Genomic DNA, 27,486 nt, shown 5'->3' on the forward strand with positions numbered 1-27,486 from the left:
CAAAGGCCCTGAGCCAGGAAAGGTTTATAGAAAAATATAATTAACTTTTAGCAATGGTATGCTTTTATCTAGGTTCAGGGGGCTACTACTGGAGACCAGGAAAAAAGAAAAAAAAAAAGAAAGTATAAGGGAATAGTCTGATTTGCATTTTTGTGCTTTCTTTAATTGCAAACCCTCCATACCACCACTTCAAGTACCAACACTTTTCACGTTCCAGCTCAGCAGTAGTATTTGAGCCAGGATCTGGGTACCATGGCTGATTCAGTTCCCTGGCATAACTTGGGGCACACCCTGAAAAGTGGGACTTCCTAGATATATTTTTTTAATCTCCTGGAAGCTTGATAGTCACACACCTGGCACGTGTAAGTAGAGCTTTTGCAGCAAACATCTCAGTATGTCTTGCTTATTTCAGTAGCAAAGATGAATTTAGAATGGTGGATAAATAAAGGGATCAATGAATAAATACTCATTTAGTAACAAACATGGCTCAAGCATCTATGTAAATGGTCTGTTTCACACATGCCCCTTTATAATTCATTTTCCACACAGCAGCCACAGTGACTTCCTAAAAAACAAATCAGATCATGTTATTACCAGGCTTAAAACCTTCCAATGGCTTCCTACTGCACTTAGAATAATAGCTGTACTTCTTACATGTCCATTGAGGTCCTTCATGAGCTGGCCTTTGCCTGATTCCTTGACCACTTTTCCCCTTACTCATTGTACTCTAGCCACACTGGTTTTCTTTCAGCTCTGTAACATGCTATCATTTCTTACAACTTTTGCACAAGCTGTCTCCTCTGTTTAGAATGCTGTTTCCCCAGACCCTTCCATGGCCGCTCCCAGCTCAATGTCATAGCCTCAGAGCTTACCATCTTGCATTTATTTGCCTTTTTCTCACTCAGCCTTTACCGTGTTTTATATAGGAGATTGGATAAGGGTTCCTGGAGGTGGTGCCATTTTGCCAAAGTCTTAGAGGATGTGTAAGAGTTTACTAGGCAGAAAATGTGGGAGAGGTACATTCTAGGCAGAGAGAAGAGCTTTTCCCAAAGCAAGAGGGTGTGAAAGAGCTCAGTATGTTTGGGAATAGTGAGTAGGAAGGTATAGCTAGAGAATTAAGTGTGTAGGGAAGAGTAAATGGCACAGTGGCTGGAAAAGTAGGTTGGGACCCAACTGTGAAGGAATATATATGTCTGCATGTTAAGGAATTTTGATTCATCCTAGTAATGGTGAGTTAGCAATGTTTTTAAAGTAAGGAAGTAACATGGTCAAATTTAACATTTAGAACAATAAACTCTTGTAACAATGTAGAGGATGGCTTGGGGGAGAAAAAATAGACACAGACTGCAGCTTTTTGTCCTAATATTCTAAAGCTTGGGAACTTCCAGTTCATATCCTAAGTTTATTTAATGATTCCTAGTAGATTCCCTCTCATCTTCCTGAACTAGTTATCTTAGCTTGTCTACTTGCAGCATCATCTCTATGCCTTTTGTTGAGTTAGTTGCTTTTTTTCTGGGTATTTCTTAAGATATGGTGATCTGTCACATATAGTATTTAGGTGTTAAGGAGATGCCAATGCTTTCTGATTGATTTTTAATCTTCTCAATGATGCCTTGCCATTTGCTGGCCTTTTTATTTAATAAATTTGTTTCATGAACTGGTTCCTGTGAGGCAACCGTAAGTCCTGTGGATTGGATGGCTTTCATTTTCTAAACTTTTAATCTAAAGTGGGGAAAAAAGTCTATTTAACAGGCATTTATTCTGTCAGGCACTGTGCATGATTCTAGAAACTTAAAGATGAATGAAGACTGTCTCTGACCTCCAGGAACTCAGAATCTAGTAGGATAATTCAAATTGTTTTGTTTTTTTTTTAATGACATCAATATTTTTTAAGTCTACTTTTTAAAATATTGGTTCAATTTCATTTCCAGTCCTTATCCACATGCATAACCTGTGTACATTAACATTTATAGAACACTCCACCCAACAATAGCAGGGTATACATTCTTTTCAAAGAGCACCCAGAACATTTACTAAGGCATATTTACTAAGGTAGCCCATATTCCAGATCATAAAACAATTCTCAATAAAGGCAAAAAAGAATCAAGTCATATAAGGTTTCTCCAGGTATATCTGACCACAGTGGAATTAAACTAGAAATCAGGGACTTCCCTGGTGGTCCAGTGGTTATGACTCCACGTTTTCACCGCCAAGGACCCTGGTTCAATCCCTGGTCAGGGAACTAAGATGCCACAAGCTGCACAAAAAAAAAACCCCAAAACAAACAAACAAACAAAAAACCAGAAACACCTCTGGAAAATCCCTCAATATATGGAAATTTTGAATAATACACTTCAATATAACCCATGGGTCAATGAAGAATTCCAAAGGAAAATTAGATAATGTTTTCTATTTTAGTTTATAAATTTAAATGTTTCTAAAAGTACAAAATCACATTTTTGAAGATTGGAGTTCTTTTTGTGGGAAGATTTTTAACTAAAAATTCCATTTCTTTATAAATATACAGCTTTTCAGGTTGATCTTTGTTGCTGAGTGCAGGCTTTCTCTAGTTGCGGCGAGCGGGGGCTACTCTTTGTTGTGGTGCGTGGGCTTCTCATTGTGGTGGCTTCTCTTGTTGCGGAGCTCTAAAGCACAGGCTCAGTAGTTGTGGCGCACGGGCTTAGTTGCTCCACGGCATGTGGGATCTTCCCGGGCCAGAGCTTGAACCCGTGTCCCCTGCATTGGCAGCCGGATTCTTAACCACTGCGCCACCAGGGAAGCCCCTCATCTGTTTATTCTTGAGTGAAACTTGTTAGTTTGGGTTTCAAGGAATTTTTCCATTTTACCTAATATGTTAAATGAGTAGTGTTGTCCTACTATTCCCTTAGTGAAAATGACACAAATAGTTATCGCTGTGCATACTCCAGCACAGAGGAAGGCACAGCTAATTTTTGTGGGCTACCAAGAAGGATCAGAAAATCTTCCTCCGTTTTACACTACATGAACGTGTAATTCCCAACTCTTTTTGCAGCACTGAAAATATAAAATAACAAGAAGGTACAAGTCTGTAATTGTCTTTGAGCTCCAGTTCAATTTAAGCCATGTCCTCTTAACCACTTTCTCAAAATGCATTAGTTTTCTTTAACTGACCAAGAAATGGGAACATTTATTTTTCCTTGCAAATTCTCCCAAAGCTCTGGTCTGTTGACCTGTGGCAGTCCAAAATGATTTGTCTGTAAATAGCATTTTAAACTAAACATGTAAATCTCATACAGTGGCATCGCACGTAGTTTCTGCTTTGCTTTTATGGAAGATAAGTCTTTGAAGAAGAGCCTAGTAGCTCAGCATGAATTTCATGACCTGCATTTCTTAGTAGCTACTTCGCCTTTAGCATCTTTCTGCTTGATGAGTTGATAAAAGCTTGTCCTAGTTTCTTGAACCTGCTTTGTAAGGATAAGGCAGACTGCATTTTTTCTTTCTATTGTTTCCTTGAAGTTTAAAACTATTTGGTACATTTATATTTGCTCTTCTGTGGTTTTCAATTCCAGGGAGGATTTTCTTCCCTATCAATCTCTTCATAGGTCCTCTGCAGAGCCAGAGAGGTCTATTAATTTTCTCTTTATAATTAGAAATTATAATCTGATAAATTGGTGTCTCAGCATATCCTCTTTTGTGGGTATTTTTCCTATTGTTTTGAGTTTGATGTTTCCATTCCTTATGCAATAGTACTGTCACATCTCAAGCACTCTTTATGTTTTGACCAATTTCATAATACTTGCTTATTTTCAGGATTGTGGAGTTGATTTCTGATTTACTGGTCTATCTGGATGATTATTTGTTTAGGTAAAAATTTCAGACATATGTAATGATAATTTAAGAACCTGAAAAGCACATGTAAATTGAAGGCTGACATGTTTTTCTTTTCTTAACATTCCACAGGGTCACAGAAATACACTTGACTTTAACAATTCTTGTGTATTTCCCCTTTTCTTAAGACCTGATGTTGTGTATGTTTCACTGAAAAACTTCCTTCACTACTGACCAGTTGCCAAAACCTATTTGTGTAATGTTCGGCAGAAGAGAAATCTAAAAGTAATGGCTCCTTCTTGGGAAAAACAAACACTGTATGGAATGTCATCACTTCTGCTAAAAAATTTTTTTAAGATTTTTAAGCCACTCATTTATTGTTTGTTTGTCTTCAGGTTATCATGCATGCCTATTATAGAAAAAATTTAACAGTATGGAAAAGTATAAAGAAGAAAAATGTAAGCAGTAATTCCACCACCATTAAAAAGGCTACCTGCTATTTCTGTGCAACCCCAAATTTTCTTGAAGCCTTAGCTTAGCGACCACCTGCCCTTTTCTAAGTCTTCCTCCTCAATAGACTGTTTAGGATATTGCGTGGAAGACTGACTTTAAATATAAGGGCCCTTGGGATTTTTATGGAAGGGATGGAGCTGTAGGAAAAACCTACAAATTGCTCCAGAGATGACATCTTGTTCTTATTTAGCTTTCTTTGAGTCATTAACAGTCGGGCGCCACTGGTGCTGAAACTTATCATTATTATAACCGCAAATGGGTTAATGCCCAAACAAAGCTGTATTCTTGGGGCTGGTTCCCAGCTCCACCACACAGACCCCAACAGCAGCACCCTCTGAGTCCCAGGATAATGCCCCACAAATAAGGGGATGTCAAATGTTCAGCCTGGACTCAAAATTCTCTTCTTTTATCTGGGAGCTTCCAGTTGCTGGCAGGGCAGAGCAAAAAGAAAAATAAATAAATAAAACCCAAGCCAACAAACCCTAAAAAAAGAGGCTGTGTGGTTTAGCGGTCAGACCACTAGCCTGGAGGTTGAGATCGCTGAGATCCAGTTCCAGCTCTCCCACTGACTGGCTGGATGATGCTAGACAAGTCATTTTCCTGACATGTTCCTCGGTTTCCCTACTTAGAAAAGGGAGAAGTGCATTAGGAAGTTTTATGAGGACAAATGAAATGATCTGAGAATAGCTTCAGGTTGCTTGGAAATAAAATGAAATTGTAATCCTTAATAATTACCATCCTATTACTTTATTAATAATATAGTAAAAAGCCACAGGTGTGAAAGTTATGAAACTCCCATAACTCTCAAGGTGCATGGGGTAGGGGTGGGGGTGGGAGGCAAGGGTGGAGGTAGAAGGCAAATATTTTTTTTTATTATGTGCAGGACTTCACATCAAATACCAAATTAGTTAACTTATTACTTCAAGATAATAAATGCTGCTCTGAGTTCGGCTCTGTCCCTTTATCCTTACCACATCCAAACTCAGAGTGACTCACAGGAGCCTAGAAATGAGACACATATACAATTTTAAGGGAAAGGGAGAATTAGGAGGTTTGAAGCTTCTGCTGGAGAAGGCTAAGAATAGACCACTCAGAACACAAAGAGAAGAACCTCCTCTTTCCTTTTTCTCCCAGTGTAGGTGGTCCACTGGTTTCCCAGTCATTCCTTTGATAGAATGATTTTTGTTTTCTTTCTTTCCACAAAACCTCACCTCATGTGGGGGGAGAGCTAACTAAAAAAGTGAGGACAGAGTGACTTTTTCTACTATGTTTGAACTGTGACAAGTGGTACACACCACTAACCCGTTGTTGGGCGTGGAGAGGTGCAAAAAGCGAAATATCCAGATATCTGGGAACTTGAAAACCAATGAACGCTCTCCCCTCTTAAAGGAAAAGTGAACAATTAGGGATATAAGGGAAAAAATCCAATAGGTGTCCTTGTTTGTGAATCCCATGCCCCCAAGAAGTGAAGTGTCTTCGTAAGAAAAAAAGAAAAGAAAAGAAAAGAAAAGACACTTGGGAAGGGTACCAAATAGTAAGGGATAGAAGTAGAAGGAGGGGCTATAAAGATAAAGAGGAATTTGAGAGGAAATGTCAATGAAGTCATAGAGGATTTAATGAGCACTTTCTGGATGCCCAGCCTTGTCACAGGCAGAAAAGACACATCCCTGACCTCAAGAAGCAGCCAAGATATACGCACGTGAAAGCACTTTGTAGTAATTTAAGATGATAAATAATAAGGAGATAAAAATAGGTAATGGGATAGTAAATGTTTATGGGAATTTAGGGGTGGGAGCTATTATTGTGATTTAGGATAACAGTTGTATAAAGCAGGAGTAGTTATGAAATTCAGAAATTGCGGGTATATGGAGGGCTGGCAATAATTTTTCGACACCGGGAAATATGATGGTTTCAAAGGAACTCTCCACCTCAAATTCCTCTAAAACCAACGCCTCAAGAAAGGCAGTCCAAACAAACTATGACCGCCGCGAAGAGACAGCTCCCGGAACTAGTGTGGCCAGCTTGGCGTTGCGATACGGAGACTGTTTGCGTGGCACCCCCTCCGCCTCTAGCCTCTCCTCCCGCCGCGTGGGTGCCATGGCAACAGAGAGAGCCCTAGACCTGGGTGCCGGAAGCGGGAGAGCTGGAGCTCTGAAGCTACCCTGGTCAAAGGATGCTGAGTCCGGAACGCCTAGCCCTACCGGACTACGAGTATCTGGGTAGGCGCTTCCTTCAGCTTCGGGGAAGGAAAGAAGTGCAGACGAATTAGGCCAGGGTCTGGGGAGGAGGCCGGGGCGAGGTCTGAGTAGGAACGGGTAGGGTGGGCTAGGGAGGGGCGGGATGGGGGCGGTCCAGGGCCTGAACTTGGAAGGCCCAGCGAGGAGGAAAACAGCATCTGGGGAGTAAAGAATGCTGAAGTGTACCCGCTGGAGCTAAGACAGTGTGGATTGTGCCCTAAGGCTAGGTTGGAGTTGAGAATTGAGGGGCCTTTGGGGGTATTACTGATATGCTGCCAGTGGAGTAACCTTGGAACCTTGAAGTGCCAAATCAGTCATTCTGTGAACAATCATTTAACCGTTATAGCGGCAACTAACATTTTTGAGCATTTCTTTTACATTAGGCACTATGCTAAGCATTTTACGTGCATTCTTTTTTTTTTGGCTGTGTTGGGTCTTCGTTTCTGTGCGAGGGCTTTCTCTAGTTGCGGCAAGTAGGGGCCACTCTTAATCGCGGTGCGCGGGCCTCTCACTATCGCGGCCTCTCTTGTTGCGGAGCATGGGCTCCAGACGCGCAGGCTCAGTAGTTGTGGCTCACGAGCCTAGTTGCTCCGCGGCATGTGGGATCCTCCCAGACCAGGGCTCGAACCCGTGTCCCCTGCATTGGCAGGCAGATTCTCAACCACTGCGCCACCAGAGAAGCCCTTACGTGCATTCTTTATTGAATCTTCATAACAGCCCCAGGAGGAGACTGTGTTTTTCTTCCATTTTGCAGACGGAGAAACTGAGGCTGAAGAGGTGACTTGCACAAATAAGGCCACACAGCTATAAAATGGTAGGGCTAGGATCAGAACCTAATTTGCCCACTCCTGAGCTTGAGCTGTTGACCATTAAGGCTGTGGCTGTAATACTTTACACACACTGTAACACCTTCAGTGTGTAAGGCATTTACTGGATGAAAAAAGGATATATGTATGTTGTGTGTGTATATACATACATGTATGCACACGTTTTAAAAAATTAATAGACTATTTTTTAGAGCAATTTTAAGTTTACAGAAAATTGAGCAGATATTATAGAGTGTTCCCATATACTCCCTCTCTGTCTCACTCAGAGCTTCCCGTTATTAACATGTGACATTAATATAGTACATTCATTACAATTGATGAACCAATATTGATACATTATTATTAACCAAAATCTACAGTTTACATTAGGGTTCACTCTTTGTGTTGTACAGTTTTATGGGTTTTGACAAATGCACGATGTCATGTATCAACCATTATAGTATTATGCAGAATAGTTTCACTGCCCTGAAAATCCTCTGTGCTCTATCTATTCATCCTTTCCTCTGTCCCGCAACCACTGGCAACCATTGATCTTTTTACTGTCTCTAAAGTTTTACGTTTCCAGAATGTCATATAGTTGGAGTCATAGAGTAAGTAACCTTTTCAGACTGGCATTTTTCACTGAGCAATATGCGTTTAAGGTCCCTCCATGTCTTTTCCTGGCTTGATAGTTCATTTCTTTTTATCACTGAATAATATTCAATTGTATGGATGTACTATACACATTTTTTAATGAAAAACAATTCTAGTTTAAATTTTTGAATTAGTAATATGGAAACTAGGTTAAAAAACATAAAGAAGTTTATAATGAAAAGTCTCTTCCAACCCTTTTCCCCCATCTGCCAGTTTCCATCCATCCTCAGCCTCCACTAGTAACCACTATTATTGGCTTCCTGTGTATCCTTCCAGAGTTTAGTTTATTATATATATAAGGGAGAATATACTTTTTTCATTCAATATATCTCGGAGTGATTTCTGTGTCAGTGAGAGCTTTCTCATTCTTTTAAAAAAAATGTTTAGCTACATAGTATTTTAAATAATTTATTTGACCAATTCTCTATTGGTACACATGCTGTTTTTAGCCTTTTGCTATTACTGAAAATACCCCACTGAATAACCTGTAATTTTGTGCCATTGCTAGTATATCTGCAAGGATAAATTCCACAAAGTGAAATTGGTGGGTCAGGGACATGTGCATTTTAAATATTGATGGATATTGCCAAATCGTCTTTCACAGGGGTTGTACCATTTTACACTGCACTAGCAATGTAAGAGTATGCCTGTTTCCCCATAGTCTTTCCAACAAAGTATATCAAACTCAAACCATCAGATTTTTTCAACCTGTTAAGTGACAGATAGTCCCAGGGTAGATTTAATGTACATTTCTTTTCTGAAGTTGAGCATCTTTTCACCAGGTTTAAGGGCTGTGTGGTTTTTGAAAGGTATATATATATATACACATATATATATATATATATATAAAGAGCATTGTTATATCACAGATAATTTTGCATCCAATGAATAATAATATCAATGACTAGCAATGCCTAGACTTTTGCTAAGGATTTTATGTATTTTATCTTATTTACTCAGTACTAATGAATCTATGAAATATTTGAAAAGCCTAGTCTATTGTTCAGTTCCTTGGATGTTTGCCTCGAAGTCTTAACATATTTAAATTATATGCCTCAAAGGCTTTACATATTTAATATACTGGTGCTTTGGTGAGTAGAAGTTGGTGGTCCCTCCATAAGTGGCTTTTTTCAGCCACTAATTCAGTGGCAATGTTGATAATGAATCTATAAACAGAATCAAAATTTCAGGTTGGTTGTAAAAGCTTCAGTGTCCAACCACTTATCTAATTATTGAACCCTGGATTATTGAACCTCCTTCAGGTTCTGTTGCATATTTAAGTGCCTTAACTCCCTGTCCCATTCACCATCTGGACATTCATACTGCCCTAAGCAGGGTCATACTACTCATTGGCTTCCTCATGGTTCCTCAGACCATACAACTCTGCTGAAATGCATTTGTCTTTAGTTGAGAACAACCCTGCCCATTACAGTTTGGTCTCTTTTAGAGGCATGCTGTTGCTGTTTTGAAGCATTCACCCTCAATATAATGACCACTGAAAATCACCCCTTATAGATTAATTTAATAAAATATTTTCTGATTTGAAAATTTAAATACCTACGGAGGTTATTTTTGGCTTGGCTTGGCTTTTCTTCTTCTTCCTCCTCCTCTCCTCCTCCTCCTCCTTCTCCTTCTTCTTCTTCTTTTTTTTTTTTAAACAAATTATAAAGTCACATGTGTAGACCTAGAGAAGAAAATACACATAGAAAAAAGAAAATTGCACAGATAGGAAAGCTCTAGGTATTCAGTGCATCAGAAAAGTGAAAGCTCAATATCCCTTGGTAAGTGTGTCTGGAGACCTCTTTTTAGTATTATGGTATAAATGACAGGGATAGCTACCTATTCAGTGAATATCCATAGATTTTCCTTTCTACCTGCTAGCCAAGGCTTATATTTGCCTTTTTGAGTACTAGTGAAGAAAACAGTCTTTCATCCTGTTGGGTAAACTGATCCATTCCCCGCTGACTTTGTGGATTAGGAACCTGTAATCATGGCCTGGAATGGCTTAGGATCTTAAGATCGTCATTACAGAATTGACTCCATGATGTTCATGCCTGCAGTCATCAGAATGGAGTGATAGGAACTATGTTAATGCCCAGGCGTGAATAGAGAGAGGAGAGTCTGGTAAGGAGATGAAATAAATATAGAGCCCTTGAAAGGTTTCCACTTTATGAAAGCTACTTATTGGAAGGTTCTGCCAGAGGCTGAGGTGTGTCTGTGTATCTGGTTGGGTGTGGAGAGTTCTCTAGAGCTGAAGGGCAGCCTGTTCTGGTCCCAGGTTTGCAAAACACACTACCTACGTGCTGACCTGAGTGTAAGCATGAGGGTGTGAGGTTTATTATTTTACCCCACCTAAATTGGTGAGGTGCTTGCTTTCACTCATGCGTAATTTGCCTCTTTTGTTTCTATGGATACTGCTTATTCTCACTAAGACTGGTAGTGGATTGGCATAATAGATAACTCCAGGTAAATCAGAGATGGTCTTTCTCCTTTGGAGGCTATAGTTTTAGAGGAATCACAATAAACTGGATAGTTACTTTTAAGCTATAGTTTTTGAGCACTTCATTTATGCTTAGCACTGTGCCTTAACTCATTTAATCTTCACAACCACCATACAGGTAGGTATTATTATTAGTCCTATTTAGTGGTTATTAATATCGTCTCCTCATTTTACAAATAAGGAAACTGAGGCTTAGAAAGGCTAATTGATTTGTACAAAGTCACATAGGTGATGATACATAAAAGCAGGGATTCAAATCCAGGGTTATTGGATTCCGTGCCTGTTTTTTCCTCTCTACCAAGAAAATAAAAATAAACAAACCAAAATATCTATTGCCTGTAAAGGGCAGTGATCCTTGCTTCCCTTTTAAGAATGGAGTTCTTAAACAGTTCATTAGTTGCAAATCAGTTTCCTGAAAACAGGAATTGTATCTTTCTCATCATTGTATACCTACCTTTCACAATATAGACACTTTATACATACATATGTGTTAAATTGAATATGAATAATCTGACCTTAGGGTCCCCCAAATGTGAGCCGCTAACAACAATAACTAAGACTTATTAAGTACTTACTATGTACCAGGTAACATTTTATGTGCTTTATAAACATTAATGCACATGAAGATAGTTTCAATTTTTATCTCCATTTCACATATGAGGAAACTGCAGCACAAAGGTATTAAATAACTAGTTAGTGAGTCCTAGAGGCAGAATTCTAATCTAGCAGTCTGACTCCAGAGTCCACATTGTTAAACTCCATGCTATGAATACCTTGAGCAACTCCAACAATGAGGCTCCAACTATTGCATAGACCTGCTTATAATGGTTGCATGGATTCTGGAGTAAGTTCAGGTGACTCCAAGGGCTTAATTTAACATTTCTGCCAGGAGGGGGCATCCTAGGAACCAGGATGGATCAGGGAATAGTAAAATTCTAGTTCCCGCTTGCCACTGGACTCATCTCTCAAAGGCAGGCAATAAGGAAGATAACTTCTAAAAATAAACCATTTAGGAGAGTTTTAATGGCAATAATCTATGTACTTTGTGTAGCTGTGTGACCTTGAAGAAGTTACTCAACCTCTCTGTGCCTTAGTTTCCTGATATGCAAAATGTACTTACCTCATACACGTAAGCTTTTAGAGCAATGCCTGGCTGCTACATTGTATCTACATTGTAAAAAGAGGATACACAAAGATGAGTAAGACACCTTTCCTTCTAGAGCACCTGGGTAGGTGCTCAATAAATATTAGCTGCTATTATTACTCCTACATTTTAATAAAAATGTGTAATACATCTGTGGCAGCCATGAAATTGTGCCTCTCAGATCCCCTATTATGTGGAGGGGAGGGTAATTAACTCTGAACCCCAGCTCTCAATCCAACACCTTGTTCACATTGAGATCACCCTTCCCTCAGGCTGCTCCCAGCGGATGACTGGGTGGGGAAGACCCACTTTTATGAGAAGTGTGACTCCTCTGATGGTGACTTTGGCTTGAGGACTCCCACTGCACTGCAGTCTAATACTCTCACTCCCTCGCTCTTCTTTACAAGGGTCAACCCTGCATTGTGGTCTGTCAGCTCTCCCAGCTTCTTCCAGTTCCCTCCCCATTTTCCCTCATGGGCTTTTCAGTATATCTCTTGCATGTCTGATCCTGTCTTGTTGCCTGCTTCTCAGAGTACCTGGACTAAGACAACATCCAACAGTCACTGATATAGTCCCTTCCAGTCATGAGGTTGATACAGTTTTTTCAAGCCTTGACAAAGGTTCTGACATATGATTCTTTCTATGTTGAAGATTATTAAGTGTTACTAATCTTATTTTTTTGCATTTGCTGATATCATAGCACATGATATTTACTTGTCTTACTGACAGACACAGTTTTCTTTTTTTGCTTTTGGATGAATCGTGTTAAGCAAACTTATTTTTGTTTGAATATAATTAGTGAATCTTCCAAACCCAACCCTATCCTAGGAAACATTGCTATTCACAATAAGTCAACAGAAATACTGTTAGGACTTTAGAGTGCTTGGGTTGTTGCAGAAAGAAAAAGAAATATTACAGATGTTACGCTGACTTCCTAAATCTTTGGAAACTAGGTTTATAATATATAAAGCTGGTCACTTAAAAACAGTAATGAACGTGTTCACAAAACCATTTCTTTCCTCTCTTCTTCCCCCCGTCCCCTTCCTTTCTTTTCTTCCTAATTGTTCCTTTCTTTCTTTCTTCCGGAATACCTTCTCTATATAAAGCAAAGCATGAATATAAAGTGTTCCTCCCTACAGGAAACTTATGCCAAAGATGGGAGATGGGACATATTCATAAATGACTGTAACACAAAGTGACAGTGTTAATAAGTGCCGACCAAACTGGGAAATCGCCAAGACACCTGCATACTGTAATACAGTTCACTCGCTCTATAACGACACTTATTTCCCATCTCCCATCTTTGGCATAAGTTTCCTGTAGGGAGAAACACTTTATATTCATGCTTTGCTTTATATAGAGAGGGTATTCCGGAAGAAAGAAAGAAAGGAACAATTAGGAAGAAAAGAAAGGAAGGGGAAGGGGGGAAGAAGAAAGAGATGGTTTTGTGAACACGTTCATTACTGTTTTTAAGTGACCAGCTTTATATATTATAAACCTAGTTTCCAAAGATTTAGGAAGTCAGCGTAACATCTGTAATATTTCTTTTTCTTTCTGCAACAACCCAAGCACTCTAAGGTCCTAACAGTATTTCTGTTGACTTATTGTGAATAGCAATGTTTCCTAGCATAGGGTTGGGTTTGGAAGATTCACTAATTATATTCAAACAAAAATAAGTTTGCTTATCAGGATTCATCCAAAAGCAAAAAAACAAATTGTCATGACAGGGGCAGCAGTTCCCTAGGTGGCCCAGTTCTGGGATGTGACTTTGGGATTTGTTCCTGGAAATTTAGCCTAGACTCTGTTTCTTTCACCTTTCTAAGAATTCTGTAAACTACTTAATAAATGTAATCAATTTTTTTCTTAAATTTTTATTTATTTATTTATTTATTTTTGGCTGTGTTGGGTCTTCATTGCTGCACGTGGGCTTTCTCTAGTTGTGGCGAGCGGGAGCTACCCTTTGTTGCGGTGCACGGGCTTCTCATTGCAGTGGCTTCTCTTGTTGCGGAGCACAGGCTCTAGGTGCACGGGCTTCAGTAGCTGTGGCCCGTGGGCTCAGTAGTTGTGGCTCGCGGCTCCAGAGCGCAGGCTCAGTAGTTGTAGCGCATGGGCTTAGTTTCTCCACGGCATGTGGGATCCTCCCAGACCACAGCTCGAACCCGTGTCCCCTGCACTGGCAGGCAGATTCTTAACCACTGTGCCACCAGGGAAGCCCTAATAATATTTTTGCTGGGGAGAAAAAAGAGCAAGTGAGTTCTAAGGCACATTGTTTGTTGACCCTTACCCATCCCCATTTCTCCACGGTAACTGATTGCAGGTGATGTCAGTGTTACTCTAGGGTTTAAATTCTAGGGTTCTGTAAATTGCTTACTTTGCTTATCATTTATATATTCAAGTAATCTTAAAATCTTTCCTCCAAATGCCGTCCAAAAGTTGGGGATCTCTTTTATTTGTTATAAATACCACATTTGCTGAATGAGTAAATTTAGGAAGCTGAGTAGGTAATTAAAGTTTTAAAAACTGATAATAGTAGATTAGAAGAGACAAAATGAGCCATTAGCTTATCTCTAGTTCATTATCCTGTTTATAGCCTTTGTAGCACTTATCACAATTATTTTATTTATCTATTTGTATGTTTTGTTACTGTCTGTTTCTTACTAGAATGTAAGGCATAAGGGCAGGCTTATTCTCTCAGTACCTCCAAAATCTAGCACAGTGCTTGGCCCAAGTTAAGTGCGCAATTGTTAAATGAATAGTCTGCCTTAAGTAGCAAAATAATTTTTTTTTTCAGATGAGAGAAAGGACTCCAGTTCAACAAATAGTTATTGAATTCCTACTGTGTGAGAGACACTAAGCTTTTTTTCTCCTTCTTCCATTGACAAAAAAAAAGGATGACTGATTAAAATCTTTCCTCTGAATACTGTCCCAAAGTTGGGGATCACTATTATTTGCATAAATACCATGTTTGCTAAATGAGTAAATTTAATTTCATGGTTGACACCATATTTTCTTTGTTTCGGTTACACAACAGTAAGATTTAATTCATTTTTTAAAATGATATTTTATGAAGGAAGGAAATTTTATACAATTTGGGGGCATCTCCTTGAGATTCCATCTTCAGTTGGGCAGAGTAATATGCTTTAAGACTGGAATTACCCTTGTCAACTAATCCCTGGGTCCACTGTGTTGGGATGCCCTTGCACTACTTCCCTACGGGCCTTACGAAATTGCTCATTCTATGATTGGAATTTCAAGTCAAAACACATTTATCTGAGCAGAATTTTAATGATTTATCAAAGAGAGGAGGGATTTTCCCAAACACATCTGAACTTACCAAATTACCAATCCCATTAGCTATGTTTTCTCTTAAGCACCTTTCTTTAAACAAAGTAATTACTGCTGAAATCATCCAATGTATTTTTCATAAAAGCTTTTGACTAAGTTTTGTTTGATTAGCAGGAACGAGTAAAGGTAAATATTGTTTGAGAAGGCACTTTCAGAGCCCTTTCTTTTTCTTCATTGAATTAGCTTTTTAAAAGCACTGTTCTTTGGAGAGAGTAAGAGCCTTTTTCCAGCTGTCCTATTGTGTAGCTCAAGGTCTTGTTAATACTATTATCTGGCCCTGAGATTACAGGTAATTGTGGTAAAACACAAGCTTCAGTTTCTGTAATCTAAGACAGAAATCTGTTTGTGCCCTGGCCTTCATATCAGGTGTTTGTTAAATTCAGACTTCTCTCACCTGGGATAGCCCACTGCCCCCCACAGTAAACAGAGGTATCTGGCAGGGATGGGGCTCCATTAGAGCCATTGCCATTTTTTTTTTTTAAAGATCATGTGGCAGAACTCCTCCTGTGGCCAACTTACATATAACATGTGCACTAAATGGGAAAATTATACATTTTAAAATAGGCATGCTTGAAACAATAACACTTTTGAATGTGAAATGTACCAAAAGGCCGCATGTCTCTGGCTTTGCTTGTCAAATGGAGAGGCTGCCAGAACCACTCGGCTCCATGGTTCTCATGCCCTAAAGTCCTGCAAATTGACACGTAAGTAGGCAACACACAAAGAAGCTCAGCCCATGAGAAAGTGAGTTTGGGCGCTTGGGCTGGCTTCCTTTCTCTCTGTGTGGATTTCTTTCCAGCTTCGCTTCTTCTGTCCTATCTTAGTTTTTCAGAAAGGAGAGATTAAACGTGTCTGCTATTTCAGTATGTTAACTGCACAGGCAACATGAGGCTAGCACTCAGGCCACTGTTCAGCCTGTCATATGGAAGGAATTGCTTTTCAGGGGAGATTATAATTGTGTATGTAGCCACACAAATGCACATTCTGCCTGGAGGAAAATGCACAGAAGAGGAGGCCTTATGCTGCCACTCAGGTCTCTTTGTGGAGGGCTGCATAAGAAGCCCTTACATGGCATAGTCAACTCTTTTGGGCTTAATGAGTCATCTTTTTGTGTGATGCCTACTTCAAAAAAGGAGGAGGGCGGGGGGTGGGGGGAGAAGAAGAAGCAACTCTTGCCCAAGTGAGTTGCTTTCATTGGCCCTGCAGCTTTGTCTAACAGTTTTGTACATTCCTGATGACATCATTTATAATGCTAGTGCACAGAGAGTAAACAAAAAATAATTTAGCTTTCAGGCATTTAGACAAAACTTAAATAGTGCAATTTAGAGAAATGATAATAAGCTTTATAAACAGTGAGCACATGAGCTTAAACAGCAAGCATGACCCCACTCTTTTTTGGAATGTGATGTGTTGAAAGATGGCTGTAGAGAAAACTAGAAGCTTGACACTTTTGAATTATGTGCAGTTCAGACTTGAGTCCATAGTCTAGTGTTAATCCCAAGCAGTATGTTCTAGTTAGTGGATAAAATACAAGCTACCATTGTGAGTAAGTCATTAAGCCCCTTGAGCCCTAGCATTTTACCTATAAGAAAGGAAAAGGTAATATTACCACCTACTTCACAGGAATGTTAGAAGACTGAGAAGATAAAACATGTGGAGCTCTTTATAAGAAAGGTATTTTGTAAATAGAAAATAGCATTATTATTCTCCTTCATCAAATTTCCCCAACACATGGAGTTGATAAAAGCTACCTCATAGGGGGTTGAGAGGATGAATTAATTAATATATGTCAAGTATCTTAAAGTAAACTATTTAATGAGACCTAAAATTGATTGTCTTTCTTGATAGTCTCTAGACCACCAAACCTGATATTTAAACATATGATTAACTTATAAAGTCTTATATGTGCCATCAATCTTTTGCCTTGTCTTCAAGGATTGGCATGGTAGAGGATAGTGACTATACAGGGAGAAGAAAATAGGTTAGGTCTTCAGGAAGAATGGCCCTGCCTTTTTTCTTTTCAAGGTTATGCCTATGGATAGTCTTTGGAGTCTTGCTAATTTTTTTAAAATTAATTAATTAATTTAATTTTGGCTGCATTGGGTCTTCGTTGCTGCACGTGGAGGCTTTCTCTAGTTGCGGTGATCGGGGGCTCCTCTTCGTTGTGGGGCGTGGGCTTTTCATTGAGGTGGCTTCTCTTGTTGCGGAGCATGGGCTCTAGGCGTGTGGGCTTCAGTAGCTGTGGCATGAGGGCTCAGTCATTGTGGCTCGCGGGCTCTAGAGTGCAGGCTCAGTAGTTGTGGCACATGGGCTTAGTTGCTCCGCGGCATGTGGGACCTTCCTGGACCAGGGCTCGAACCCATGTCCCCTGCATTGGCAGGCAGATTCTTAACCACTGCACCACCAGGGAAGTCTGAGTCTTGCTAATTTTTGTTGCCATGTCTGGACATAGGTAGAGACTGTTTTGACCTTTGTTCTTCCAGTAAATATTTGGTTTTGATCTCATGTTTCTAAAGAAACAAACTCATAAGGAAAAGAAGTGATTGTTTTGTCTCACATTGTGAACTTTTCTTATCATATTTCTTAGTAGTTAAGAGAAAATAATTATTGTTGAAGGACCTGACATCGAGTTCCCTAACTGGAAAGTTCTTAAACTCAGCCAAGTAATAAAACCAGCTTTGGTTATTATCTTTAGAGGAGAAGGGACACCAGAAGAGAATTTATATTTTTTAATTGACAAAATTATCACTAACATCTCTGCTTCCATTTTTGTTGGTATTTTCATAAGGTTTTAGGCAACAAAACCTGAGAAGACCCCCTCATGTAATTTTCAAGTTTAAAATTTCATCTGTTGTTTCCAAGTATAGTAACACTTGGGTAACCTCACTTCCCAGATTTAATTTTCTATTAGATGACACTAAATGGGAAACACTATTTCATTTAAATTCTAAATCCTTAGCAGAGATTATTTCTCTTACATTTTTTTAAATACAGAGATAATATTCCAGCTTCTAAGTAAGTCCAGCCCCCCAAATACTGTCTTAAGTGGGAAATATATTCAAATAGATGTTCTTGGTATGGCAGCTGGAGTCGTTCTCATATACAGGAGGACTGGAGATAGACAGCAATCTCATTCAGTCCTTACAAGATATTTGTGAGGTAGGTACCAGCCTGATCCTCACTTTTCCATGAGGAAACTGAGATTTAGGTTATGTAACTTGCCCAAGGTCACCAAGTTAGTAAATGTGGAGGTGAAGCTTGAATGAAGTTTATCTGACCCTAGAGCCTGTGTTGTTAGCTACTTTGCTTTTAGGTCTGATTTCTCAAGGCCCTCTTTCCTATTCAGTTCACAAGGATTGAAGGATTAGAACTTAATATTTTAACAGAAATGTCTACAGAATATATGATATATTCCCCAGATTCTCTGGTATAATAGAACAAAATTTAACATTTCTTTATGTTGTGGTGTCATTATTTGAGACATCATTTATTATATTGTACTGTAGATGTGTTATGACATTTACTCATGAGGGTGGATGCTAGGAAACGGGGACTCAGAGAACTTAAGTAAAATTTCCAACGTTTATATATAATAGATAGCAGTAGGTGGAGCTAAGATTTGACTCTAGTACTTCTGGTTCCAAATATAGTGGTTTGGGTGCCATTCAATGAATGTTAGTTAAATCTGACTTCATAGTTATTAATTAATGATAAGAACTTCCCCCTATGCTCAAAACTCCCCTCTCTCCAGACTAATGTTTCCTACTTGGTCAGTAAGGTGTTGAGGTATACTGAGGTTTTGTACTTTAGGTGATTTTGTGCCACTGATCTCAGGGTGATGGTTGAGCAGCTGTTATAAAAAGATCCACCACCACAACTGCCCCCTCCAGTGCAATGGCTCATACAAGAGAGAACTTTATTTCTCTCTAACTTAACCTGAGTCCAGGATGCGGAAGGCAGGATCTGCTCTAGGAAGCCATCATAGGATTTCAGGTTAGCAGGGCAGCCATGCCATTTGAAACCCATGGTTTCTGAGGATGCCTCCATTGTAGCCATTTCCAGTTATAGAAAGGAAAAGGGGAAGGAACAAGTCCAGGGCAAACACCTTTTAAGCAAGTAAGGCAGAAGTTGCAAACATCACTTGTGCTCACATTTCATAGGTGAGGACTTAATATAAGGCCCCTGCTAATTGCAGAGGAGCTTGGGAATTGAAGTCCAACCAGACAATTGTGTGTAAGAAGAATAGGAGCACATATTTTGGGGTGTGCAAACAATAACCTGCCATACCTGGTATGTGTGTTGTTAGTAGGTGCTTGCCCTTATTCAGAAGCGAAGCACAGATGTATCAGTGGGTGTTTGACTTTTCCTCCCCTACCTCTACCTCTGTTAAGTACAGAGTATTTTATCCCTTGTCCGTGTTCTCCACTCTTCTGCCTTATGCTACTACTGAACTTGGTTGCTCCCTTTTTTTTTTTTTTTAATAAATTTATTTATTTTATTTACTTTTGGTTGCGTTGGGTCTTCATTGCTGTGTGCAGGCTTTCTCCAGTTGCGGTGAACAGGGGCTACTCTTCGTTGCCGTGCATGGGCTTCTCATTGCGGTGGCTTCTCTTGTTGCGGGGCACAGGGTCTAGGTGCGCAGGCTTCAGTAGTTGTGGCACTCCAGCTCTAGGGCACAGGCTCAGTAGTTGTGGCGCATGGGCCTAGTTGCTCCGCGGCATGTGGGATCTTCCCGCACCAGGGCTCGAACCAGTGTCCCCTGCATTGGCAGGCGGATTCCCAACCACTGCGCCACCAGGGAAGCCCATGGTTGCTCCCTTTTTATTATTTTTTTCTTTCTTAACTCTATGTCTCCTGTCATTTCTCTTGTAACACTTCTCTGTCCTTTGTAAACATTTCCAACTGATCAGAATAGTCCCTTTCTACACTTTAGTGAGCACATGGAATGTTAGCGTTTTAGTTCTCTACTGTTGTGTTGGCTGCTGGGTGTTGGGGCTTACTTTGCTGCCAAATAAAACTTCTCTGAGTGGGAGTTGGACCCATTGTAGGAACTTAAATCTTGTTTCCAGAGAGCTAGTTTTACAATAAATAAAGATATTTATCTTCCTATACTGAGAGTGAGAGTTTTAGAAGAACAAGGAAAATGTGGTGCCACAGAAACTGGGGGAGGAGTGAGTTTCAAGATGGAGGGAGTGTTCAGTAATATCACTTGTCTCAGAGAGGTCAAATAAGATAAGAGCTGCAGAAGAGATTGTTAGTGGCATTAGGTGCGAAGTTTCAGTGGAGTAGTGTGGCAGGATGCCAGATTTTCCTGGATTGAAGAGCAAATGGGAAGGGTGAGGGATTTGAGACAATAGGTAGGCTGGATTTGTTTCCAGAAGTTCGGTGGCTTGGGGAAGGAGGAGGGGGTGTGACAGCAAGAGTAGGGAGAGTTTATTGTTGTTTTTAAGTTTTTAGGTGGCAGAGAGACTTGAGTATGTTTATAGGCTGAAGGAAAGAGAGCCATAGCAGAGGAGAGAGGGAGGATCCAAGAGAAGAACAAGATGATTAAATGATGGAATGCTTTTTCAGAAGAGGTGGGAGGGAATTCCAGGATCAAGGGCAGAGGAGCAAGCTTGTTCTTGGAGGTGGGAATCAGGGCTATGTTTATCCATTGGGCACTGTAGGCATTGTGCCTAATCTATAAACTGTTTTGAGATCTTTGAAAATATTTGATACCTATAAAATATTTATGAACCCTAAACTATAGGTAAATGTTTAATTATACATTTATAAAACATAGTATAATGTCACTTTTATTGTTATATTTAGTGTGGACAAACATTTTATTATATTTGAAAGCAGCTTATAGGTAAGATTTTTCGCAGTTAGCAGGAATTCCCAGGTGAGAAATCAGGTCCTAAGATGGCTTTAAAACAACTCTACAAGGATATTATTCAGCAATGAAGAAGAAGGAAGTCCTGCCACTTACAACAACATGGATGGACCTTGAGGGCATTATTTTAAGTGAAATAAGTTAGAGAAAGACAAGTACCATATGATCTCACTAATATGTATGTAATATTTAATATCTTTAAAAAACCTGGACTCATAGATACAGAGAAAAGATTGGTGATTGCCAGAGAGGTGGAGGGTGGAGGGTGGGTGAAATGGGTAAAGGTGGGGAAAAGGTACAAACTTCCAGTCATACAATACATAAATCCTGGGGATGTAATGTACAACATGGTGACTGTAGTTAATAATCCTGTATTGTATATTTGAAAGTCGCTAAGAGAGTAGATCTTAAAAGTTCTCATCACAAGAAAAAAAATTGTAACTGTGTGTGGTGATGGATGTTAACTAGACTTACTGTGGTGATCATTTCACAATATATACAAATATTGAATCGTCATATTGTACACCTGAAATTAATATAATATGTCAATTATATATCAATAAAAAAGAAAAAGAAAGAAACCCTGACTCTACAAGGAATAATTGTATTTGAATAACAGACAGAAAGTAAAAATGGTGAAGGACAGAGTTAAGCTTAGAAATGGAGCTGAAAGTTGATGTTCTTTACCTGACCACTTAACCTCGTCTTTGTCTTTGAAGTAAGATTCAAGGTTATCTCCTTAGAGTTAGGGAAACAAAAGTAAAAGGCATAAAAGAGAGCAAAGAAAATTTGTATTGCTGAGGAAAAGAAGAAACAAGTTGCTGTAGGAAGGAAGAAAGATAGCTTGACTAGGGACAAGTATAAGAATTCTGAGCAGCATTAAGACATTTGAAGTAAGGATGTATAAATAAATCCTTTGAAAAAAGAAGCAACAAAGAACATAAATAGGAACAAAGTTGACTATGTAAATTCTAAAAGAAAAAAATACAAAAATATTGCAAAGTAATAATTAGATGAAATGATTGAAAAACTTTTAGGAAAACAACATGTTACAAATAATGGGTAAAGAGGGAAAATCCAAATAGAACAAAAATTGTTTAATTTAATGTATATTTTTATTAGCTACAGAATTTTGTCAGTCAAATGGATTTATGAAAGTTTTAACAAAACACAATAGTACCATACCACTCAAACTTCTCGCCTCTAAATCCCACACCTCAGAGAAGACTACTTACAGATTTTTTCACCATGTCTTTTGATATTTTGCTACATATTTTAAAGTAACATGCTTAAACTACTCTCCTTGATTTTTCAGTTATAGATGTTATCTAATGACTTCTTATGATGGATTTAGTGCTTTTATATCCTCTAACTTTCCTTCCTCCTAGCCTTCCAATAAAACTATGATTTTTGCTTAAGTTAATATTCAGTGTTTATCATCACTAAGGAAATGGTATGTATACATTAGTCATGTGGTACGTACAAACAACATGTACAAACAATAAGATAAAATTAGAACATTTAGGAAAAGACTAAAGGGGAAAATTTGGAAATAAAAAATATATGGATCTTTTGCAAACATTTATCATATACAAAGAAGTTTTTGGTTAATAAAAGGTAGAAATTATATATATTGCATCCTCAAGCTATAATAAAATAAAATTAGAGATAATGAAAGTATAATTTAAAAGTTACCTAACCACAAGGTTAGTTTAAAAATTACTTTCCTTTACAACTGTGTTAGATAATAAATTTGAGAAATAACAATAAACTATTTTTTGATCCCAGCACAATTAAAATCTATGGGCAAAAAGCAATACTTTGAGGAAAAATTATTGTTATAAATTAATAAGAAATAAAAAGGTAATTAAGCTTATACTTAAAGAATTTAGAAAAGGAGCAAAGTATCAAACCAAAGAAAATATAAAATAGAATTAAATAATAAAACTAAAAGTACACAAACAAGTTGATGATTTTTTTTGAGCTTTCAGAAACAAATAGTTCATAAATTACAAAGTTTGTCATTAACTCAGAAAAAACTGTCATCTTTCTTTTTTCTGTCAGTTTTATGGATGTGTAATTTACCATCAATAAATCACCAATTATGAGGGTAAGATTTAATAAGCTTTGATATATGTATATAGCCATGTAATTATCACCTCAGTTATGATATATAACATTTTCATCACCTGAAAGTGTCCTTATGCCCTGCTCCTATGTTGAAGCCCTAATCCCCAGTGTGATGGTATTTGGAGGTGAGGCCTTTGGGAGGTGATTAGGTCATGAGGGTGGAGCCTTCATCATGGGATTATATGAAGAGACACAAGAGAGATAATCGCTCTTTTCACCACCTGAGGAAGAAGGTGGTCATCTGCAAACCAGGAAAGCTCTTTGGTAGTATATACTAAAGTTGGACATACTCATATGCTATGGCCCAGTCATGTACTTCAAGGCACAGAACCAACTGAAATGCAGACATAAGTTTACTAACAGACTTATGCTAGAGTGCACATAGTGACACCATTCATAATAGGCCCAAACTAGAAACTGGAAACATGCTGTCAACAGGGAATTGATAAATAAATTGTGGTATATTCAATAATGGAATATTATGCTGCAATGAGAATTAATGAACTCACAGCTGTATGGATGAACCTCACAAATATGATGTTGAATGAAAGAAGCCAGACACAAAAGACTGCATACTGCATGATTTCATATTTCCAAAACAGGAAAAATTAGTCTATGTATTTACCCTTGGGGGGCTTACAGCTGGAAGGAGACTCTAGGAGGTTTTCTAGGGTGCTGATTATAAGTGCAAATTCATATTTTTCTGTATACTACGATACTTTCATAGAAAGTTTTACAAAATTATGTTACTTAGTTTTTAACCTAAAGATACGCAAGTAAAATAGAACTGAGGTCCCAGAAATAGATGCTAAAGTACATATCCATTTAATTTGTGACAAACTAAGTGTAACAAAATAATGTGAAAAGTTCATTAGTTGAGATAATTGGAAGGAATATGGAAGAAATAAATTTAGATTCACACTTCATACCATGTGCTGCAATGAATTCTAGTTGAATTAAAGTGTTAAAACACTTTTAAAAATTTTTAAGTGAAAAATTACAGTCAATCTGCGTGCCCATCAGTAAGAGAATGGTTAATAAATTATGATATTTTTATAATAGGTATTACCATGCAGCCGTTGAAAAGAATGCGTTAGACTAATATGGAAAGATGTACGTTAAGTATTAAGTGACAAAATAAGTTACAGAATGTGTACAAAGTGGTTACATTTTGTAAAAAAACAAGTTAACGTTTGTACATATATGTATGATCACACATAGAAAAAGTTCTGGAAGGATGTAGAACAATCTGTTGACAGTGAGTACTCCGAGAAATTGAATTAAGGAAGTGCTTACAAATGAGGAAGCCTCACTTTTTACTTTATACCCTTCTGTATTGGTCTGTTACATTCATGTGTTGCTTTTACAATTAAATTTTAAAGTCCATATAAGAGGAAAGATAACCTAACTAAATATTCAGATTAACAATAATTTAAGCTTTGCAAATTAATATATTTTTGAGTTAGTTAAAACAAAAAGCTTTATACTGGGATGTCTGCAAAGAAATTGGTCTTCTTTTTTTGAAGGTGGCATAGTCTCTCTGGAGAGCAGTTTGGCAACGCATAACAAGAGCCATAAAAATCAGTATATCTTTTGATCCTAAAGCCCTACTTCTGCAAGATATCTTAAGGAAGTAATTCAAAAGAGAAAATAAATTGTATAAAAATGTTTATAGCTACATTATTTTTAATAAAAAACTGGAAATAATCCAGAAGCAAACTGAGGTAGATTAATACAGTGGAATATTATATTATTATATCACTAAATAATTCCTAAGAAGACTTTATGTGTGTGTGTGTGTGTGTGTGTGTGTGTGTGTGAAAAAGCATGTAGAAATTTTTTTTAAAAAGTAGAACTCAAATATAAACCTATGGATTTTGGTGAAAATGAGAAGGGACCATACAGATATGTAAATTCTTGCTATTTTAAGATAAAGGAATTCTGTGTTTAAGTAATGTTTTAACATGCAATAACAATATTGATTTCTAATTTTAAACAAGTATTAAACTAGATGGCCTAATAAGGTTGCTGTCAGCTCTATGCTTTTATAATCTTAAGAAAGTGAAATTGAAAGTCATGTTTCTTTGATCTTTTCCTTCTCCCTCTAGCACCATTCATATCTTTCTCCTTAGTTTAACATTTTCCTTAAACTAGGTCCATTAATGAGTCTCTGCACTGAGTCATTTTGTTTTGGGAAGACAAAGTATAAATTCAGAGAAGTAGAAGAGAATGCAGTAATTTCATTCTCCATATCTATTTATATTAACTGTTACAAAAGCAAAATGTTCACTTATGCTTAATCAGGCTTCCAAATAGTTCTAGAGAGTATCCTTCTCCCCCATAATCTAATGAGGAAAATTCAGTTTGGAGGGGGGTTAAATACCTTGCATAATGCCCCATGGAGCCATCCATAAGACAAGGATTAGAAACCAGGGCTCATGTAACAAGACCCTCTTGCTCAGGCTGTTAGCCTGGGGGCCTCTCTGTGGGATGGCAGTGCAGGGCTGGGATCAATTCACTGTTTAAGAGCTGGACTAAAGGTCAGTTCACCTTTCCTTGAAGGGTTGAATTATTTGAGCAGTATAAACTTCCTGGTAAGAGATTTCTGGAAGCAATTGTAGAAGTGGCTTATACCACCAACAGGAGGAACTAGATGGAATCTGACCTAGGCTGTCCAAAGAGAAGGGGCCATTAGAGAGAAGTTCTGCTTCCCCTTTGCTACTTACTTACTTCATGTGCCGCCCCTCATTTGTTCATTTTCCTCTCTAGTGGAAAATGCAGGATCAAAGGAAATGGTGCTGTCATCAGTTCTAAAATTGAACAGAATGCTTCCTCGGTTAGTAAATGGAAAAATTAATTTTAAAATGTCTTTATGTAAGTTCTGTGAAATACTAAGATATTGATTTGCGATCTATTTTGCAATCAAGGTATTTATGTTCATATTAATTATTATTAATCATGGTCATTTTAAACTTTCTGAATATCTCTAAGAATTTCTCTAAGAATTATCCACTGTGATTCAGTGGGTTATGTTTACACTTACGAGATTAAAGTTCAAGTTTCTGCTCTATCATTTATAAACTGAATGACCTTGGGCAATTTCATCATTTGTAAAATGGAGAGAATAATCCCAGCCTTATCTGACTCCTAGGTTGGTTGCAAGGTTCAATGAGATAATGTATGTGAAAGTATTTAGTAAACTTTCAGGGGCATTACAGATGTTACTGTTCAAGTTACAAAAGTCAGTAAGACCTTACCGTGTTTACAACAATGGTCCAGCATTGAAGAGAACAGTACATCTCTTCAGATGCTAGCATAATGTCTGGAAACACTTTATGCTAGCCTAGCATGCACTAACCTAAATCAATGGATGGGCCAATGAGCCTTCTGATTGGTATGTTAGTTTGATCCCTTCATTTATACTTTTGGGCACATACATGGATGTTTTATGTTTATATTAGGTTTGTCTGAATACAATAGAAAAACCTAAAATAACGTGGTTTAATCGAGTTAGAAGATTATTTCTCTTTTGTGGAAAAGAATTCTGAAGATGGGCAGTCCACGGCTGATATGGTATGCTCCAAGGTGTAATCAAGAACTCAGGTTTCGGTCTTTTTACTCCAACATCCTACCCATAGATTCCATCTTTTGCCTTATGATCCATGAGGACTGAAGTAGCTCTGTTATCTTCTGAGGTAAATACGGGACATCTTTCAGCTGAATTAGTTCCATTTAAGGACTTTCTAGAAGACCCGCACCATATTGTGCTTATATTTTATGGCTTAATCACATGACTAAAGCCTAGCTGCAAGGGGAGCTGAGAAATGTGATCTTTATGCCAGTGGCCATGTACCCAGGTAAAAATTGGAGTACGTTTCTAGAGAAAAAGGTTACTAGAGTCAGCAACTAGCAGTCTCTGTCACAGCATTATATAAATATATGGATGTTTTCTGTTATGAACTGCCCCCCCGACCCCGTCCCCAACACACACACATACACACACACTCGCACGTACCTCACATTCACGTAAGTGCTGCCTATTTCATTTTGCTTGTTTCCTGGGTAAATTAGTCCATTTCAGTTATCCTGTGCCCAGGAATCATGTCAATGCATGGTGATTGATGCCAGCTTTAGAAGAGTAACCAGTTGAGGTCATTAAGTAAAAGGTTCTGTGGCCTTTTTTCAAGACAGCCAGTTGGCCAGTGGAATGAATTGATTATGTGTATGCTCAGCACTATGCTTGATACTGCAAAATATGCATAGGGGGTATAATACAGACTTTTCTTCCTGTATTTTGGTCTTAGTGAATGGAACCATCATATTCCCAAATGCCCAAGAAAGGAACCCAGAAATAATCCTAAATTCCCTCCCATCCTTTACCTCTCATATCCAACCAATTACCAACTTCCATTGATTTTTCCTCTTTTGCTTTTATCTGTCATTCCCATTGCTACTTCCCTAATTCAGGCCTTTAC

At 38.2% G+C, this 27,486-nt stretch overlaps 1 protein-coding gene across 2 annotated transcripts in view; it reads left to right on the plus strand.

Annotated features, from left to right (window-relative positions):
• Positions 1-6,397: 6,397 nt before the first annotated feature.
• Positions 6,398-27,486, plus strand: part of CSTPP1 (centriolar satellite-associated tubulin polyglutamylase complex regulator 1) — a 190,863-nt gene continuing 169,774 nt past the window's right edge. For both annotated transcript variants that reach the window (XM_061201702.1, XM_061201703.1), the window contains exon 1: positions 6,398-6,539. In XM_061201702.1, coding sequence (XP_061057685.1) covers positions 6,494-6,539 — 46 coding nt within the window. In that variant the 5' untranslated portion in view covers positions 6,398-6,493. The remainder of the gene's footprint in view (positions 6,540-27,486) is intronic.

The sequence above is a fragment of the Eubalaena glacialis genome, chromosome 10 (assembly GCF_028564815.1).
Source record: "Eubalaena glacialis isolate mEubGla1 chromosome 10, mEubGla1.1.hap2.+ XY, whole genome shotgun sequence".
NCBI classification, from domain to species: Eukaryota; Metazoa; Chordata; class Mammalia; order Artiodactyla; family Balaenidae; genus Eubalaena; species Eubalaena glacialis.